Source organism: Dromiciops gliroides, chromosome 5 (genome assembly GCF_019393635.1).
Source record: "Dromiciops gliroides isolate mDroGli1 chromosome 5, mDroGli1.pri, whole genome shotgun sequence".
Taxonomy (NCBI): Eukaryota; Metazoa; Chordata; class Mammalia; order Microbiotheria; family Microbiotheriidae; genus Dromiciops; species Dromiciops gliroides.
This window is the reverse complement of record NC_057865.1, coordinates 224,645,746-224,667,011: the sequence shown is the minus strand read 5'-3', so window position 1 is coordinate 224,667,011 and position 21,266 is coordinate 224,645,746. Positions and strand designations below refer to the sequence as shown.

Genomic DNA, 21,266 nt, shown 5'->3' with positions numbered 1-21,266 from the left:
ATGGTTCCAGATGATCCAGAACAGTAGATATAATGCAAAACCAGATTTATTATATTTTTCTCTTTAATTATACAAAGCTTTGCATCACTACTTGAAATATGTGTTTTCATTTCATGTAGCTGAAGAGGAGGCCAATGAAGAGGATGTTCTGGGAGATGAAACAGAGGTGAGTTGGAAAGGTATGACCTTCTTTATGACCAGCCAGTGTCATGTCCTAGCTCCATTACTTTAATATTAGCCTATTTTGGAATGGGGGGGGGGGGGGCTTAAGTTGAGGTTAAGTGACTTGCCCAGGGTCACACAGCTAGTAAGTGTTAAGTGTCTGAGGCCAGATTTGAACTCAGGTACTCCTGAATCCAGGGCCAGTGCTCTATCTACTGCGCCACATAGCTGCCCCCTGTTTTGGAATTTTTATATCTTTACCTGTTGGAAGGGCTGTTGCTTTTCCCAAAAATGGACTAGCCAGGTTTAGAGAGGATCCTAGACTTAGAGCTGGAAGGGATGTGAAAGATGATTTAGTGGCCAATTGTATGGGAGAGGGGCAGCTAGGTGGCGCAGTGGGTAAAGCACTGGCCCTGAATTCAGGATGGCTTGAGTTCAAATCCAGCCTCAGACACTTGACACTTACTAGTTGTACGACCCTGGGCTAGTCACTTAACCCTCATTGCTCTGCCAAAAAAAAAAAAGTAAATAAACATTATTACTTAAAGTTTTGGGGCAGCTAGATGGCGCAGTGGATAAGCAAGTCACTTAACCCTCATTGCCCCACCAAAAACAAAATAAATTTAAAAAAAATGATAAATAGTGTCTATCTAAAACAAAGAACAAGCATTATTTATAATGGGGATAAACTTGAAGCCTTCCCAATAAAATCAGGAGTAAACAAAGATGTCTGTTGTATGGGAGAATCAGTGTGGGTAGGGGGACAAAGCTCCAGGGCCACTCTGAAAACCTTTTGATGATGAATATTTCCAATTTAATTTCTGTTAACTAATTTGATTTCAGGAAGAAGAACCAAAGCCAGTAGAAATACCTGTCAAAGAGGAAGAACCTCCAGAGAAAACTGCTGATGTGTAACTATCTCTCTTACTTAATCCCCTTTTAAAAAATTAGACAATGGAGTTAAGGCAGTTTTGGTTTGATTAGGTTTGATATTTTTTTCTAGTTTCTCTAGAAAAGCATGTTTAGAATATATGAGGAATGGCCACTGTATTGTCTCTTTCTTGGAATGCCTTCCACTCTTGAATAGGCTGCATAGTTTCATTCCAAATTCATGGTCATAGAAAAGCGAAACGGTTTGTTCTCAGGTTACAGAGTAGAGATTACTATTCAGGTGGCTAATATCCCAGGCCTGGAATGATTTTGTTAAGCTCTGCTTTTCTACTAGAGAAAAAACAGAATATGTGACTCCATAAATAATCTCTCCTCGGACATGTAGAGTAAGGAAAGAGAGAGAGAGAGAGAGAGACACACACACACACACACACACACACACACACACACACACACACAGAGTCTTTGTGTGTATATGTATATATAAGATATAGCTATATAGATTAGATATAGACATATATTTTATCTATAGTGGAAAAAGGGAGGGCAGGGTACTAGAGTAAAAATAGACCTCAGTTTACCTAAATTTTCCTTAGCAAACCTAATCATTACCTTTTTTCCAGATACCCTTTTGGGGCTTCAGCATATTCAGAGCAGCTCAATATTCTTTTATTTCAATTGAATCTGCTCCTTACTTCTGTATTACCTCTGTTGTTCCTACTAGCCTGAGTTAATTGTAGACTTTGGTAGCTAGAAATAGTGATATTTGAGAACTGCAGCACCGATTATCCATTATCCTCTGAAACAAACAGAATTTTTTTGGTCATATTTTGCTCAGATGATTTTAATTCCTTGAATTAATGAGGTTAGGGTAAGGGGAATTTGAAGGCCTCCTCTTAGATTATATGTGCTTGTTTGAAGCGCTTTTGGTCTAACTAAGCTATCTAGGCTCATCTGGTACAGAGAGTATCTGTCTGTACTCATAGATTGTGTATAGTTTTATCTATGGATATGGATAAGAGAGACTTCTTATTGGAACAATGGTGATTACCCTTGAGCCCCAGATTATGATGTCTTTTTACTGTTTGAGTTTAATTGAGTAGAGGAGAACTGAAGCAAAGAGGAAGGAAGCTCCCTCTCTGGGGTTCCCTTTCTACCATGAAATGAAGTGATTTGTACATCAAGATGGGAATGTTAGAGGAAGTCGTTAGCCTGGGGCTGGGAGGGGTGGTGATGATGGGGGGTATGTGTGTGTGTGTGGGAGGGCTGTTTTTTTAATGGTGTTGGACTTCAAGTAAGACATTAAACTCGAGGCTCTTTATGCCTAAACTGGAGGAGCGTGGGAGGGAGAGGGGGAGACCTGGAGGTGGTGGTGAAGGAAAGCTGAGATATCTCCAAATTTATGAGAGAATAATACTATGTGAGCACTCAGAAACTTTGTTCAAAGCTGATCATTATTCCATTAAGGGCTTATTTTAGTGCATTGTTGTTGAACATTTATCTTAACTTTCGTCTAGGATTCTTCCCAGATGCCCTTCAGTTTCCAGTTTGATCAACTGGGCAAAGTTAAATAGGGCAGAGCTAGGTTATAGTCAGCAGGGGGCACCTCTTGCCTGACTCTTAGTACAGGGTGCTCTGACAAAAGGGTGGAGGGGGGAGCGAGTTCCTGTTCCAGAATTGCTTCCTCTGAAAATGTCATTAAACCATTACTACCTTTCAGGGCATCAAATGGGAAAACTGTCCAGGAGACTGGAACAAAAGCCGCCCATGCCTCTAAATAAGGGACCTTAATGAGGCTGGTTATGACCCACAGTTTTATGGGAGTTGTTTGGTGGAGCGTTAATGCCCTTCCATTTATCCTGGGTACTTCCGAACTTTGTCTCCCGCCCCTCTGGTCCCCCCTCTTTTGTTTTCTCTCTTAAACCTTTTGACCAGAGACTTAGCCATGTTTTCCTAAGACAAACTGACCCCCGCCTCCTTCCTCCTCACTCCCTTTGGCATTTTCATTTGTCCCACTTCCAGGGTTCCAGCTGGAACTGTAGGCCCCTGAGAAATGAGGGAAACAGGGCCTATGGAGCACACATATGAGTTGTGATATCAAAAAACTGATTAAAAGAATAGCTATTAACTCAAAAAGAACCAAATGTTTCTTAGAAGAAGGGTAATGATTTCTGGTGTGGTGTTATGCATATTTCTTTTCAAATTTCTGAAACTACCTTTTCTGATTTTAAATTATTGTAACTTAGCTGTAGTCTGCCATGTCAGTTTGTCTTTTTCAGTGGGTGACAGCCCCCCCCCCCAATCCATATTGGAATTATAATCAGTGTAAAGCTGCAGGCTTCCAGGAATTTTTGATTTCTCTTCTTCCTTTTCTTCTAGGGCAGCAGAGAAGAAGGTAGTGAAAATCACATCTGAAATACCACAGACCGAGGTAGGCATTTGTTTCTGTTGCTCCTTGTTTCTCTTTTTGGGAAGCAGTCTTTGTACCTGATGCTCCTTCATTTTACATTTCCCTCATTCCATTTATGTTTTCTTTCAACCTTTACCTTTAAGTTGAAAAATGGTATTGTTTTTTCATATCTTCTTATCCTTTCTATTTCTTTAGTACATTTCTTGTTTAACTGCATATGGAAAAGTATTTGAATTTTTCTGTAGGACCACTAGGCTTTTGTTTCTAACATGGTTTCAGTGGCATCCATGTCAGATCTGGGTATCCATTATGTGGTCTTAAGGACAAATATAGCCCATCTTATTATAGAGTTTTTCTGAGATTTTTCTGTAGAGATATACATATGTCTAATAAGTTAGCACATATGAATTAGTAGGTCAATAGAACCTTATTACTTTTCTGATCTTTTGGTTGACTAATGAAGAAACTGTCCCCTGACCCAAGGTACTAGAGACCAAGTTAGGGGATTGAAGTAGACCAAGTTGGTTGAATCCATGAGAAGTGTTTGGTAACAAAGGGAAATAGAAAATGAATCAGTTGACTCTAAGATTGTTTTTTTTAATAATTTTTTTAACATTATATATATTTTGCATTGTATTCCTCCCCCTCCCAGAGAGCCAAGTCTTATAATAAGAAAATAAATTGAAAAAGTTTGACATTATATACGGTATTTTACATCCATAATTCCCTCACCTCTGGTAAGAATCAGAGGGAGGTGCCTTTTCATATTTCTTTAGGGCTAAATTTGTTTTCCGTTTACATTGTTGTAGTTAAGTATATTATTTTCCTGGTTCTTGATTCATTTTGTATCAGTTCATATAAGTCTTCCCTTGTTTCTCTGTAGTTATAATTTCTTAAAGCACAATAATATTCCATTACTTTTATGAACTACAATTTAGTTAGCTGTTTCTTGAAACAGTGAACATCTTCAGGAGTTGCAGTTAAGATGATTCTTTAAAAGTTTGTTTCTTACTAGTAGCTAGATTGAAGTCTTACTGTACTATTCATCTCAAGTTCTGAGGCCAGATATTATAGGGAACTTTTTGCTTTGTACTCTCAGAATAGTGAGTTAACAAACCCTTTTGGGATGATACAGAGTTCATTCTTAAAGTTAAAGGTACCCAGATTGACATAAAATTTTCCATTCTTAGTTTTGGACCTGAGGCAGTTTTTTGGTTTCTTCAGATAGTCATCCAAACATTACTTCTGTCTTTGGCTTTACTCTTTTTCCCCCCACTCAATCCAGAAGTGTTTGTTAAGTCATAAGTGGTGAACAAAAATGAAACCATCCTTCCCCTCAAAGAGTTTACATTCTATTGGAGGGTTATTAAATTCATCACCCCCCCCCCCCCAATTTTGTTTACAGGATTGTACTGGTGAATTCATTATAGTTTCCGTGTTGTTACTTTCTGAAAAGAACTATAGAGTTGAGTCCTTGCTTGAATGCTGCTTGAGTGACAGTATTCTTCCTGGGGCCGGCATTGTGATTAATTTTATTCTTGTAAGGAGTTCTTGATGTTCTAAAGAGCTAATAATCTGGACTTGTCTTTCAAAGGAGACCATATTGGAACCTCAATGGATTTTTCTCTCATCTTTCAGAGGATGCAGAAACGAGCTGAGCGATTCAATGTACCTGTGAGCTTGGAGAGCAAGAAAGCTGCCCGTGCAGCTCGGTGAGTGTTTTTAGTTACTAAAATTTAAGAGTATCATCTATGGCATCTATAAGGTAGGCCATGGTGATGGCTGTATCTTTGGGCCCAAACTGTATAGATGTACTCCACAAAATGTGGACCGTTTTCTTTTTCCTTTTTAAAGCATCTTTTCTGATTTAAACCTATAATTAACAGGTATGACTTCAGTGCTCAATAAACAGGGATCATATTGTTGAATGCTAAATCTAGTTCTTATAAAGGCTTTCTGTTAGCTTACCTCTATGGGCAACTTTTTTTCTTCAGCATGAGAGAAGAAGCCAGATCTCTTTCATGGGGTTGTTAGAATTAGCTAATGATTGCAAAGCTAGAGATCACAAGCAAGAAGTGCCATATGTAAGCCTGACAAGAAACAAGAGATAGGAAGCTGTTCACACTCCAGGCTATCTAATTCAGCTTTGTTTCTCTTTCTGCAGATTTGGCATTTCTTCAGTTTCAGCAAAAGGTAAGAAAACAGAGGGGACACTGTCCAAGTTTTCTCTGGCTTTTCTTTTGGTTAAGTTTTTTGGTGTGTCAGGCTGGGTTTCCCCAAATTAGAAGAATAGGTTTTGGTTTAGAAGACCTTGAGAAACCATCTCCTCTATCTTATCTTAGACCTATAATTAAGCTATCCTAGGCAAGTTAAAGAAAAATGGCACTGATTTTAGAAGATGGAAGAATGTGCCAACATTTGCCTCCCCTTTCTGGGAATCTCCAGGAAAGATGGTTTCCAGATTTGTTAATTCATTCTAGTGTCTCAATTTTTAAAAAAATTAATTTTATTTATTGGACACTGGCTATGGGCCTGATTTGGTGAAGTATACAAAAGAAGTGTCTTTTCATGTAGAAGAAAATGAGAAATAAAATAAAAAACATGCAAAAAATTTAAAATCTTCTGATCCCCGAATCAGGAGTTGTTATCAAAGAAAAACCTAACATAGAAAATGAGCAAAATTAAAGTCATAAAGGCTATGGATAAAGTAAACAAGGACTTATTTGTTAAACCTTGGGATTCTAGAACCAGGGACCATCCCTTGGAATAAATGGATTAGGACAAATAAAAAGAATTTCTTATATGTAATGTTTGGTAAACTTTTTTTCTTTAATTAGACTTGTTTCATGGTATAGCTCTCAGTAAGCAAGCTCTCTCTACCAATGCATACCAGCACCTGTTCTGCAACTTATGTTCTTGGAGAGTTACCAAGGATGTCCCACAACCACTAGGTGTGAGAGGCTTCCTGAATCCAATGCCAATTCTCATTTACTATCTCTGTATACTACATAATATGCTGGCTTATACTAAACTTTAAGGGGGGAACTTACGGAAACTTAATACCCCAATCTGTAACAAAAATTGAAAATAAAAATATTTTCAAAATGATTTGGAGGGGGCAGCTAAATGTCGCAGTGGATAAAGTACTGGCCCTGGATTCAGGAGGACTTGAGTTCAAATCTGGCCTCAGACATTTGACACTTACTAGCTGTGTGACCCTGGGCAAATCACTTAGCCCTCATTGCCCTGCAAAGAAAAAAAGAAAGAAAATAATACTAAGCTTTAATAACTATTAAAGCATAAAAAAACTGATTTGGATGAATTCATAGATGTAATGGGAAGCTAGTATGTTTTAGTAACATTTCTAACCTTTTGGTTTATGTCAAGAATGATAAATATACTATGTTCCTTTTCAGCATTGTTAAGAGACAGAACTCTAGCCAAAGTGCCAATGAGTCTGACCCATTAAAGCAATACTTATGTTCTTTTATCTAAATTCAATTCCTCTTGCTGCACTTTGATCAATGGTTCCTTCTAGTTTTTTCCTTAGTGGGAATAAAGAGTAACTGTCTTTTATGTTACATGTTATTTACATATGTTATTTCTTCTTGAGGAGTATGTATAACTCTTTACAAACAGTAAATTGGACTTCTTTTTTTGCTTCCTTAGGTTTATCATCAGACACCAAACCTATGGTAAGAACCGTTTTTTGTCTAGTAAAATCAGATTTTTTTTTACCCTTAGAAATGAACATATTAAAGTCACTGGCTGTTGATAGACTAAGATTTTAGCAACATTAAGGCCTAAGCTCTGGGAGTCTATTCAGCTTTTTCCAGTGCTTATAAAGGAGCAGAACCCATATTTTAACCCCACACATTTATTTTTAGATCTAGGGTTTTTTTTCCTGCTTCCTCTTCATGCTTTGTTCAGCACAGAAAACACTGATGTCGGAAGAATTGGGGAGTTGGATGGGGAGATTTTGTCTCTCCTGTTCTATTTGCCTCCATTTCCTCAGGAGTAGAGAATTAGCACATCTTTCTGAGTCTTTTTGACATTTTATTCATATTCTTCTGCATAAAAATATTAATATAGCTTCACAGCTGGTGAAGAGCACACTTATCTCTTAGCTTTCTGGTTCTATGACTTCAAGCCTTGATGGTGCTGATTGATGTCTAACTTAATTCCTACCCCCAAAGTCTGTTTATTAACTCTGCCTGTAGTTGCAGCTGAGACTGTTGTGGTATACTGGGTTCTTACTACTAGATCTCCAAGGAAAGGGTAGATTTTGATATTGATAATCTGTGGATTTGCCTTTTGAAGAAAAGAATCAGAGCACCACTGTTGTACTTTGGCCAAGAAGAGATGGAAACTTAGTTCTGTGTATCTACATGCAGAGATTGTATATTAAGAGTCCTTCATTTTGAGTTGGAAATGATGAAAATTTAAAGGGGGGATTATAAATTTTACAAACTGCCATTTTCAGTATATGTTTGGGAAAGTTTAATCTTAAGTTCCATTTAAGGTTATTACCTTTGACCATTTTGCAGAAGACAGGGCTGAAACGTCCACATTTTCAGACACATTTCAGTGATCAGTGGGATGAATTGGCCATTGTTTTCTTGGTGGAATTCATCACAGAGAACTCTTGGAGACCAGAAATATTGATGGGCTAGTTATTTTGTGTAGGTTTTTGCACTGCATTCTTTTAGTGTTTTCTTCTTTAAATTTTGAAAAATCTACTCACTTGTGTCATGTATTTTTGTAGGTAAACATGGATAAATTAAAGGAAAGGGCTCAAAGATTTGGTTTGAATGTCTCCTCCGTCTCTAAGAAGGTAAGGCGTTCTGACTCTAAGAACTATTTCTGTACTTTAGAGAATCCTGATAGATAAGAATCGATGCCTTTCTAACAAAATAGATAGCTACTCTTTACTTCTGGTGAATGTTTTGAATTCCTCCTCTCATTCTCTTTTGGGTTACATTTTCACAAGAGTTGTTATTAGGTTTTAGTTTTCATAACTCCCACCTAGTTTGGTCAGTTGGTGGAGCTTGCTATTTCTGCCGGGTACAGCTGGGCCTTCCCCATTAAGTTGCTGTCCTCTTTTTCTTTTAAAGTATTAAATAAGATTAATTGTATTGTTCTAGGCTTCATGAAAAATACATAGAAGAGACACAGCCTTACCACAAAAATCAGAATTTGGGGCCCCTTGGAAGAAAAGCAAGATAGCTCCCATTCTTTTGATATCTTTAGCATTGCTTAATTTATCAAACAAGATATGATTACTTTAGAATAAGTTTTTTGTCTAAAAATAATTCTTGCTTTTAAATTAAGTAATTCTGTCGTTGGAATAACAAGTAGAGTGACCAGTTTCTCAGGAAATGACTAGTACTGGAGACTTGGATAAGAATGTAAGGAGATCGGGGCAGCTAGGTGGCCCAGTAGATAGAGCTCCGGCCCTGGAGTCAGGAGTACCTGAGTTCAAATTCGGCTTCAGACACTTAACACTTACTAGCTGTGTGACCCTGGGCAAGTCACTTAACCCCAATTGCCTCACTAAAAAAAAAAAAAAGAATGTAAGGAGATCTATAGCAGGTGGTCTTTTAATCTCTGATTAATCCTCCTCTAGGAGGAAGAGGGCTAAATACTTCCTGGACTTGAGATGATAGGCGGTGGGGAAGAGGTTCACATGATACAATATTTCAGACCAGTCAAACACTATCTTTGGCTCCACTGTCTACTTTAGTATCATATATGTTGTTAGCAGACTGACCAGGGGAAGGATTGTAGCTAGTAGTGGATATGAGTTTGCTTGAAGAAAAAGCACTAGGACAAAGATTGAACACCTAACCTACACTTTATGTGGCACTTACATTAAGCATCATTGGGCACATATTCTATAAGCTAAATCTGTGGTGTTTAACATAAATAGGCTACTGTTAGTGTCTGCAGCACATTGTTAGACTCAAATGCTTATTAAGCCTTTAATGTTTGATCGTATAATATAGAAGAATATCAAATATTTAGGGTTTTTTAAAGTAGTTTGAAGAGTAGCAGATGTGTAAACTGGATGTAGTTTATCTGGGACTGAAAAAATTATAAACCAAGAGGGCAGGGTGTTTCTGGTTACATTAAATTTTTTTTTTGGTGAGGCATTTGGGGTTGTGACTTGCCTAGGGTCACGCAGCTAGTAATTGTTAAGTGTCTGAGGCCGGATTTGAATTCAGGTCCTCCTGAATCCAGGGCCGGTGCTCTATCCACTGCGCCACCTAGCTGCCCCCTGTTCTATTTCTTTCTGTCATCAAGCATCAAGTTGGTGGGGAAATTGGGGGACCAGAGTCTGCTTGTCATTGCTAGATCAATAGGTACTTAATAAATACTTAAATAACTTCACTTTGTCCTCTGTAGGTGGGAAGATTAGTTTTGCAATATTTCAGAAATCCAGCACTCACAAATTGGAGGGTTATTTCTCTCACTGCAATTCATAGAGAATGAGGTTTTTAAAATTGACTACAAAGCTACCAAAGTTCCTGCCCTGCATCTAACCATCCAAGTTCTTTAATAAGGAATTGGTGCACAGTATGTGACACATAGTAGGTGCTTCATAGATTCATACTAAGTTGGAACTTGGCACTGCAGCTGAACATTGCTGCTATACATTACCAGGCCACATATTTCCCAGTACTTAGGTAATGGGTAAGAGGTCAAGGTTAGTGGCTTGGTAGTTTGTACATTATCCAGCAAGCAGATGAATACTAGGAACCAATCAGTTAATTAACTCATTAATTAACACTTGAACCCAGAATCCCAGATTTTTGACCTCTAGAATTTAGGTTCAAGTGTGACCACTTATAGAATTGGGTCATGCTTTGCCCTTCAGCATCTGCATGGGCATCATTCTTCTATATATCTAGGTTAGATATTATTAGAGTAATGGGGCAGCATGAGACCTTTCTGCTTCTCCCTAATATATCCTGGTAGTGAATTTTAGTAGAAACTTATTACATGCCTCCACTCATTGCATAGTCTTTGTCTTTGGTTTTACTTGATTCCACATGAGGCTTTAGTTCCTTGGCCAATACATACTTCTCAGTGGGTTCTGCTGGACTAGTAGTTGGGCTAAGGGGAACCAGCATTTGTGAGTAATGTTTTTTGGGTTTTTTTGTTTGTTTTTTTGTGGGGCAATGAGAGTTAAGTGACTTGCCCAGGTCACATAGCTAGTAAGTGTCAAGTGTCTGAGGTCAGATTTGAACTCAGGTTCTCCTGAATCCAGGGCCGGTGCTCTGTCCACTGAGCCACCTAGCTGCCCCCAAAAGCTATTTTTGTTTGTTTTTTGGTGAGGCAATTGGGGTTAAGTGACTTGCCCAGGGTCACACAGCTAGTAAGTGTTAAGTGTCTGAGGCTGGATTTGAACTTAGGTCCTCCTGACTCCAGGGCCGGTGCTCTATCCACTGTGCCACCTAGTTGCCTCTGTGAGTAACTTTTAATAGTTGGAATGTGGCCTGTTCCCAGTTTCTTTTGGAGTAGGGCATGAACAGATGGCAAATTTGAAGAAGCCTTATTACTGTTCTTGTTCTGGGTCAACTCTCCTATGGCTGACCAGCCTATTTTTGCCTTCAGTTCTTTGAGTATACTATATATGTCATATATTACATAGGTATGGAGAAATCTGACATTTCTTTTCTCCTCCCTTATTCTCTCTTCTCCCTTCTCCCTCCTCTTGTTTTCCCCTCATTTACCCCTGAAGAAAGGCCTACTAGTCCATGTTTCTAGCCTAGGTCCTTGTGAATGTAACCCTGTTGGTTTAGAATAATAGAAAGTGACAGGCAAAGAATGGCACTGGCATTTATAGACATTTTTACTTGAGGGGGTTGTAAATATTCCCTTTCAGCTTCCTGGGCGATTTGTGAATGGAATTGACTGCCTTTCTCATATAAACCACATGATAATTATAGGCCCAAGATCTGTAGATAAAGATTCCAGAATTGGTCTTTCATTATGATTCTCCTCACTGGGCTTCCTCGCCTCCCCTCCCCCCTCAACCCCACTCCTCAAATCCTGAGAAACAGTGATGAGAATTTTCCTCTTTGGTTGACTCTGCTTAATCATGATAGGTGAGGCATGGTATAGGTAGAAAGAACAGTGACCATGGAATTCAGGAAAACCTGTGTTCAAATCCTGTTTCTGACATAAGCTGTGTGACCATTAACAAATCATTAAACTTCTGGAGTCTTAAGGGTGTGTGTGTGGGGTGGGGGGGTAGGGTGGTGTAGTATAAAATGCTTTGAGAACCTTGAATGTGTCAACTAACATCAACTAGTTCTCACTTGTGTTTAACTAATGGTTGTTTTTCTTTCTGTGAGTAAGTTTTCATGCTCAGGAAATGTCCATTCCAGCATTGCCTACCATTTAAATATGTAGTCTGGCATAATGGAGGCTATCATTTTTGCGACCAGTAAGAGGTGGGTAGAGGGAACGGAATGTGGGATGTAGTTTAGGTGACACATAATGGTCATAGGACTTTACTTTGGGTGGAAAACTAAATCTGGGCTTAGAGTTATAGAGTTACTGAGGCAGCTAAATTGAACTGATTGTGTTGGTTTATTCTTTCAAACACAGGCACACCTTGAAAGGTGAAACTTGATGCTTGAGCTGCTTATAAGAAATCCAGCTCAACCATTGAAAATCCAAGTTTGGGCAGTTGGGGGAGGGGGTTCTGTTTGTTATTGTCCTCCCTGGGGGTCCCCATCCTCATGATGTTATTTCTTAACTGAGAAATCTGGGGAATCTAACCAGAGACACCTTAAAAACCAGCAAGCATAGAAGTATCTTATCCCTAGTAATTTGCAGATTTTTTCTTCCATCCTTCCTTAGTAGTCTGTGATCCAGTATTCCATACTTTGAGCCTTATAAGTGAGTTTTTGGATAGGATGCTCTGAAACCAAAAGTTATTTTTCATAAGTTCAGAGCCCTGCTATCCTCTTGTTTCTGAATATAGATAGATAAGAAATCAACTGTCTCGATAGATTATCTCCCTATTGAAAATAATTATAGCAGTTCACATTTATACAGTCCCAAAGTACATATGTACCTCATCTCATGTGATCCTTACAAAATCTTGTGATAGGATTGGCTCCTTATCACATCTAGGATCAAATATAAAATCTTCCCTTAGTGTTCAAAGTCCTTTATAAGCCGACCTCTTCTTTTGTATTCTTCTGTAATCCAGTAACACTGATCTTCTTACTTGAAGTGTTCATAGAAATTACATTTTACAGTTGAGGCTCAGAGAGCATAAGTCACTTGCCTAAAGGTACATAGGTAGTAAGTATTGGAGCTAAGAATTGGATGTAGGTCCTTTGACTACAAATCTAGTGTGGTTTCTGCTGTGCTATGCTGTCTCCTATAGGCATGATTCATATTTCTCTTTTCTAGATGAGGGATTTGGCTGAACAAGGTGAAGAGTAATTACTAAGTCATTTGACTCAAGTACAATGCTACTTCCACTGTAGGAGCACCTCCATTTTTAAATGATGTTGTTGGATGGTTAGCCAGCCAGAAGTATTTGGTAAATGAGGAATAGAGACTGAGGGCTATGGTGGTTAACATTAAACTCTAAGGAAACTTAAAAATCAGGTCACTGCTAGTTTGTATCAGATACTTTGTAGACCAGTAAAGATGCTGCACCCTATCTTGCTTTTTGGAAAGAGGTTGACACTAAGCAACTAGAGGGGAAGCTGGCTTTCCCGTAGGGTCATTTCTGAGCACAAGAGGGCACCAGTGTAACCAAGCATGCATGTCCATTGTGGCCTGTTGTTGGTGTATTGGTCTTCGTTCAACCTTAAAGGGGCTGGTCATCTCTTCTTTTTTAGACTGGGCTTTGTTAGATGTGGGTCATTGGGGCATAGGAAAAAAATGGGGAATTGGGCAATTAATCTAACATTTGTAGTGCTTTGCACGTAGAAGGTATTCAACAAGGGTTTGTCAAATTAAAAATAATATTAGTTGTCACAAATCATTGTTAGTGCAGTACCTCAAAGATTCCACTCCAGACCTTGTATTGAATCATAGTTATAAGGGCTCTTAAAAGTTGTCTAGTTTAAAGCCCTCATTTTACAGTTGAGAAAACTGAGACCCAAAGAGATTAAATGCTTTATCTAAGGTTCCATAGGTAGTAAGTGACTATCTTTCTGTGGGGTATTCTGTAATGGACCTTGGTCAAGGGCACTTGTACCTATTATCAAAGTAAGCTTCAATATACTGGAGCCAGTGCTTACGGCGTTAATTAACAAGGTCTTTGTAAGAATTTGAGGAGTTATAAGATGACATTAATTTTATTTGAGGAGTTATAATATGACCTTAAATTTTTAAGTAAATAAGATAGAGAGATTAAGGTCTAAGTTTATATAGGTCAGCCTCCTTGACTTCATGCAAACGGATCCACAGAGGTAGAGCTAAGTTGGAAAATTAGCTGTTCATTTAGGCCTGGAGTTCTCTTAAATTAAAAATATTAGGCAACAGTGTCCAGGTTAAGTGTCCTTCCCTGTTTTTCTCCATGAGATCTGTGTGATGGGCAATGAAAAAAAAGGACTAGATGATCTCTTGAATAATGTCTAGTTCTTAAGATTCTTTACTTAATCCCAATTGCCTCGCCAAAAAAAAAAAATTGGGGGTGGGGGAGGTATATGGCCATATCATAATCCCCCCAATATAGTCTGTCCCCCAAAATACTTTTTTTTCTCCTTTAAAAACTCTTCTTGAAACTTGAGGAAGTTTGGAGGGAAAGGGATTTCTGTAGGTGTATAAATTGGGGTCAGGGAGATGATTTTGTGTGGAGGTCATGTTTCAGGACAAAGCTAAGACCTAACCCTAGATTTGTCCAGTCTTTCTCAGTGAGGTTTGGTATCTTGGAAAAGGAAAATCAACAATTGAATCTTTCCTAGTTTCTTCCTAATACTTGATATTCTAAAAATAAATATTTAGAATTGGTAGGATGGGGACAGGTGGGAAGAAGACTTGATGATGTTTATCTCTTTCTGAACAAATCTTTAAGGAGTGACCAAGCCCCTTAAAGAGGAAACAATAGGGGAAACTCTCTGACCTCAGTTTATCCCGTCATCTGGTTCTTCATTTGTCCCTGCTGAGGAACAGAACTTGTCTTTTGTCTGTAACACAAATACATCTTCACCTCCCTCCCTCCCTCCCTACTCTCCCCCTTTACCCACCCCACCCGCTCCACTCACTCTTTTCTATTATGGTTCCAATCAATGATGTCATTATGTGTGCCATTCAACTGCTGTTGAACCACTTGGCTGTAGGAATTTGGAAGAGCAAAGGGCAGAATGGAATTTTTCTCTCCTGCTTAGGGCTCTTGAAAATGTATTCTAATTTTAACTGAGAAATGGGAGTCAGGTTTTTTTTTTCCCCCCTTTGCTCACCCACCTAGGGCACTGGGGATTCTATAAACTTTATTCTATCTAAGCCTCTGTTGGGGGGAAAACAGTTAAAGCAAGGAGAACTTAGGAACATAAAATGTAGTCGGGGCAATGTTAAGAGGCAAACAAAAGAAAGAATTGGAGAAGGAAGGTGAAAATTGTTTTTTCTTTCTTACCACATAATTAGAGCTCTGTCTATCCAGCTGACCACAAACTGGATACTTGGCAAGTTTCTGGTGAGAAATCATGCTCCTTGTTTCCCCTTGGTGCCGTGGTAATAATTGCTAAGACTTTCCTAAACTGTTGTAGGAGATCATTAAGATCACGTGGCCTTGTCCTTAATTTTAAATTTTTTTCCCCTAACTTGAAGAAATGGAGATCAGAAAATTGATAGGGAGGAAAGTTCCCCCTCCCCCATACACATACAGCTCTGCATTCCTTCTTGGAGTGTGTCAGAGCTGATGACTTTGATAAAAAACAAGTTTTACTCCTCTCTGTGGTCCCCCCGTGGTCCCTGCCCCAGAGTAAACACAGCCTGGGAAGGGAGTCGGGTGGCTGGAATCTGTTGAGTCTATTTTGCTTTTAAACACCTTCAACCATATTGCCAGGCAAGTTCCTGGGTTGCGGTACTTACCTAAGTGGCGTCAGAAGAAATTGGTGGCAGTCTGGGTACTCGAAAGAAATTTTTTTTAACCTGCCTGTTGAAGAGATTGGATCTGGGAAGATTGCTAAAAGTCTTATATGTGGGTGGCCTGGGACTGTGCTAACTTTTTTTATCTTTATTTAAAAAAAATATTTATCTCGTCTAATGCTCAAGTAGTTTTAGTATTTTTAGTGATAGCCACCAAAAGAATAAGCTCATTTTATGCCAAAATGTCTTTTGTTAATCACTTAAAACCAGTATTCCCATTTTTTTAAAGGTAGGGAAATATCAAAAGCTGAAATTATACTTGGAGTACCTTTTGTGAAGTCAGTTTTTGGCCTGGTGATACATAGCCTCCCCAGTTTTTAAGGGAAATCATTCCCTTTGGGGCTCTCATTGTTAGGATCTAGAAGCTGTTAACGCCTCTTCATTTCTTTTTCCTTTACCTCTAAGCCCCATATTCCTTTCATGGTAGTTAACTGGGTTTCATTTTCCTATTCCCAGATCAGAGACCAAGGAATAGCAGTGGAAATGTTTTTGTAATGGTTATTAACATGGCTTGTTGAATCATGAAGGCAGTGAAGTTGAACTATTAAGGGCTAGTACAGGGGTTGCTTTAGAGATGGATGATGCTTGGACTTTAGAAGTGTTCATAGAAATTACTTCTTTCCTTCCTTCCTTTCCTTTCTCTTTTGTTTCCTTCATGACATTGGCTAGAATATATACATATATTCAGGGAAAATTATTATAGAATATCCATTGCCTCAGGCATACTGTACTTTTATGCTTTGGTATAGGGCAAAAGAAGAAGAGGCTTAACTGGAAAATGACTCCAAGTATAAAGGATGACAGATTTACAGGTTATACCTCCTCTCATCCCCATTCCCCTCTGCCCAGTGTTGTACACTGAATTAGAAAATGCGGGAAACTGTCTACTTTTAATCCCCACTCTCCTATTCTTTCCCACATTCTCTATATCAATATTTCAGAAATATACTCATCATGTGCAATTTGAGTCTAGGTGGTTGACCATGCCCCTCTCTCTTTCCCTATATACCTTGATTATTGTTTGGTTTCTGGTCTCTGTCCTCCTGTTGATTTCATCACCTAACTATTCTGGTGAAGAGTGCTCTCCTGTTCTGTTTAAACTCCAGCACAGGTGTGCTCTTCATAGCCAGCTGTGACCCTTTTCCTGTCTCTTCATCCACATCCCTGCAGGGGAGATCCTGTTTGAAGGAAGTATAAACTTTAATGGGAGGCCTGGGTATAACTTACATAGCTCCCACCAGAGCTGCTCTAGGGAAAATCTGTGGTGTCTGTGTGAGTTTCCCAGGACATGGCCTGTTGAGCCAGAGAGTAGCCATGCAAAAGACTGGTAAGTCAGAGAGTAGCTTTCTTTGTTCTACTCCGGAATTTAGTGTTGATCTGAAACTTGTTTAAGCCTTTTAGAGAACATTTGATCTTGGGAACTAATGAATAAAGACCCAAGCATCCTTAATCTTATAACCTATCCTGAACCCTTTGTTATCCCTTCTTTAGTTCTTATATGTTTCAAGTAAGGCATTATACCATTTGGAGTTCTCTCTGCTGACTTCTTGACAGTTCTGGCCTCTGTGTTATTTATACTTAAAGGCAACAGCTTCCTAGCTGGATTCAAGAAGGGAAAATGGGTATCTTTTTTGTTGTTGTTGTTGTTGTTGTTGTTTTTGGTGAGGCAATTGGGGTTAAGTGACTTGCCCAGGGTCACACAGCTAGTAAGTGTCAAGTGTCTGAGGCTGGATTTGAACTCAGGTACTCCTGAATCCAGGGCCGGTGCTCTATCCACTGCGCCACCTAGCTGCCCCCAAAGTGGGTATCTTTAATAGAAATTTGATTTCCAGATAGTGTGTCTCAAATGTGAAACCTTCATTTTCTTTACCTGCTTTGTATTGTCCCTTCAATCATTCTGAGCAAGATGGAGACAACCTCTTTTGGGGCATTGAAGCAGAGGAAAGTGCTTTATTGGACAGAATAGAGATGGAAGCTGGTGGGGGCAGTATTTGGTTCTGGTTGCCTGTGTTCTTGAGCTGATTCAGATCCTGTAAGTAGAGGATGAATCATCTATTCCCTGGTGGTCCTGGATTTTGGTTGATATTTAAACACTCTCACCTCCTCCTTAATTCCAAGAATTTGGTTCTGATCTCACAGATGAAGAAGATGGCTGTGTATGAGTGAGATGGCTTGAAGGGACTATCTAATAAAAAAATCCTTTGCTCTTCTGGATTTCTCCCTTTTCTTCATTGGCTCTATGTATTGGTTTATAGTCTACCCCATGTACTTTGGTCTGACTGGGGAAGAGACTAAAGGATAAGCACATTTAGATGAATTTCAGATACTGGGGGATGGGGATGACAGCCGTGTGTTTAAGCATTGGAGTGTTTCAGAGAGCAAAACCATCAGTTGATGTCATTTATTTTGAGAGTATGAAATTAGAAGCCCAGTTACCCTGGAGTGTTTCTTAACCTTTACCTCTGGGAAGTCAAGGCCATGTCATCATTAATCTACTGTCACCTAAAAGCCTCTGGGCTCTGCTTTTCATCCCATCATCCTTCATGTGGTAGTGATGTACAGGAAAGTGAATACAAGCTCCCTCTTTTCCCCCTTTCCTCTACATTCTGTTGGAAAAATGCAGGGTGTCCTGGAATCTGCAGTCATGTTAATATAGCCATTCCGTGACACAGAGTAGAGCAAGCTGTCAAGGTGTGTATTCAGGGTAGGCCATCTCTGATTGATCTTAACTTTTATCTTTCCATTCCTTCTTGGAAAAGGGTCCTGACCAGTTGCAACTTCAGAGGACTGACTGATGGTGAACATCTTTCATCAACAGAGAGTGTATTGTAGATATAAAACGAGGCATATATTTTTAGACATTACCCATGTGTTGATTTGGTTTTGTTTAACTGTACTTTGTTATAAGGGAGGCTTTTTTTTTTCAAGGGAGGCTTCTTGGTAGGGTGGGAGTGGTAAGGGGTCATTGGGAAGTGACAGTTATAAAAAGCACCAATAAACATAAATAAAATGGTGCTAGAAAAAAATACAGTGACAATAACATTAAGATTCCACTGACTTTTCTGATAGATGCAGAATAGTTTCTCTTTAGATTAGAATCTCTAGGTTATAATGGCACTTCCTTACATAAAGAAGTGAGAAGGAGTAATGACTAACTGGGCTTCTTGTATTTATTTGGGAGCTGTGGGTGGCTTACTCTAATTAAGAGTGTAAAATGAGTGTTCCTTTCATTTGAACCACAAGTAGTCTCTGTTTTATATTCTTAGGCAATTCCAAGTCCATATTCTCTCATCTCTTGGGTTGTGGCTGATTTACTATGTGTTTTACATAGTGACCCAGATCTTCCTAGGCTTTTATTTCACTTACAAGTTACATTTGGCTTTAGGAGCAAGATGGGAGAAGAACCCAGTATGATCTTGGAAAAGTCATTTTACTTCTCTGGGCCTGAGTTTCCTCATCCTTAAAACGGGGTGGGGGGGTGGCAGGACTAGGTTATCTCATAAGGTCTCTCCCATTCTAAAATAGATTCTATGGCTACCAGTGATAGAACTACAGCCGACTCCTTTTGACAGGGTAAATGTGGCAGAACCTAAAGTGATATTCTTTGTGGCCATTAGGTTAGAGAGGCTCGAAAAATGTCTTCCTTGAGATTCAAATTCAAAAATAATTGAGAGTCAGTAGGGACAGGTTCCAGAAGGATTGGCCAGGACTAGAACACAGGTCCCAGGTAGAGATACTTTTTTTGATACCTCTCTGTCCAGAGAAGGAACAGCCACTTATGTTGGAGTAGAGGAGCAATGGTACCCAGCTGCCATTGTTGCAGCCAACTATTGTTCAGCTTTTAAAAAGAAGCAGCCAGCTGCGGCCCTTAACTTAGAATCTAATTCTGATTTCCCAGATGAGACTAATGCCAGACCACTCTGTGCACCATGGAAACCATTGCCAGAGCCCTCAATTTAACTTTTGTAGCCATGAAATGAGTTCCCCTGGTCCCTAGGACTGGGTAATGAGGAATTTTTAAATGGTTCCCTTTCTGTTTGGAAAATGTTAGGGCAAGGCCAGAAGCAACTACATAACTTTGCACAGGGAGGGGATTGCATCTTGTCTTTTAGCCTTCTTCCTCGGAATTTGGATGCCATTTTTCACATTGTATATTTGCCTTGTCATCACCATAAATTTCTCAGTAACCTCTTTATTCATCTGTAATGAATAGGAATCTATTATTAATAAATAACATCTCATGTCCAAACAAGACTTTCTTGTTTACAAATTACTCCCTCCCCCCCCCCCCCCAGGTAGTACAAAAGTTATTTTCCCCATCTTGAGAAAACTGAAGCTTAGTAAGATTTCAACTTATGAAAAGTCACATAACTAGCAAGTGTTAGAGATGGGACACTTTTACTTTGGTTTTCTAACTCCAAATTCAGTGTTCTTTTAACTAACCACTCATTAAATATGTATTCCTTTTGTTTGTGTATCACTCACTTTTCTTTTAAGGATTATTTAAACAATGTTGATACCCTGTTATCAAAGTTAAATGATGACCTTCTTTTCTGTTAATAGTTTTTATAAAGTGGTCAGTCACACGAGCAGTCAGAATCATGTTATTAGATGATTTTACTTGGTTAAGTTCTGGAGAGTATATTTTGTCTGGAAGTGTCTCATGATAAAAAGTGTTAATACATTTTTAAGACAAATAAAATGGAGACTTTAGGATTATATCTATGGATGTAAATTGATTCAGTCTCTTTAAATTTCCCTCTGTGTAGCTGTCATTCTAGATCATCTAGTCCAATAGTTCTAATCCAACAAGCATCTATTAAGCATTTACTGTGTATTCTGAACAAGGCATTTGCTATAGGCTGGTGTTAAAAATACAAAATGAAAAAATAGCCTTGCCTTCAGGGAATTAAGGCATACATTGGGGTTCTTGTGGGAGGTGGTACATAAAGGAAGACAGGGATTCTAAGAAGCTGTGATGAGGAAAGAATGCATTCTAAACATAGGGTTCATACTGTGCAAAGGAATGGTGGCAGGAAATGGAATGTTGAGTTTGAGGAACAGCAGGTAGGCCAGTTTGGGTGGAACATAAAGAGACCATGAAGGGAAATAGTGCAAAACAACCTGTAAAGATATGCAAAAATCAAATTTTGAAGGGCCTTAAATGCCTACCTGAGAATTTTTTATTTCAGTAGGGAGCCACTAAAGGTTTTTGGGAGTCATATGGTTAGATTTATGCTTTAGTAATATTATTTTGTCAGGTATGGGAAAAATGGATTGAGGTTTGGAAGAGACTGGAAAAGAGGAGTCCAGTTAGGGCCTGAATTAGCTATGACTCCCAATATAAGTGATATTATTAGTATTCGTTGATGGAGAAAATACACGATGACCAAAAACTAACTTGAATTCAGTAATGCTTTTAACTGAATGGGAATGGTTATTAGCTATAGGACTATCCATATACCATTTTACTTTGTTTTCTTTTTGGTGAGGCAATTGGGGTTAAGTGACTTGCCCAAGGTCCATATACCATTTTAAGAATAGTAATATGTTTATTTGGATAAAATCTCCAGAAGGTGTTTGTTTGATTGGTATCTTGAATCGTGTTGCATATTTTCTTAGAGTGAAGTAAAGTTTAAAATCTCAATACTTGTTTTCTACTTGATGACAATTACAATAA

The 21,266-nt window shown here is 38.8% G+C and overlaps 1 protein-coding gene across 5 annotated transcripts in view; it reads left to right on the top strand.

Moving 5' to 3' along the window:
- LOC122730000 (SAP domain containing ribonucleoprotein) overlaps positions 1-21,266 on the top strand; it is a 40,150-nt gene that overhangs the window by 9,873 nt on the left and 9,011 nt on the right. For all 5 annotated transcript variants that reach the window (XM_043969183.1, XM_043969184.1, XM_043969185.1 and 2 more), the window contains 7 exons: positions 120-166; positions 1,006-1,073; positions 3,433-3,484; positions 5,102-5,175; positions 5,628-5,656; positions 7,133-7,158; positions 8,229-8,297. In XM_043969183.1, coding sequence (XP_043825118.1) covers positions 120-166; positions 1,006-1,073; positions 3,433-3,484; positions 5,102-5,175; positions 5,628-5,656; positions 7,133-7,158; positions 8,229-8,297 — 365 coding nt within the window. The remainder of the gene's footprint in view (positions 1-119; positions 167-1,005; positions 1,074-3,432; positions 3,485-5,101; positions 5,176-5,627; positions 5,657-7,132; positions 7,159-8,228; positions 8,298-21,266) is intronic.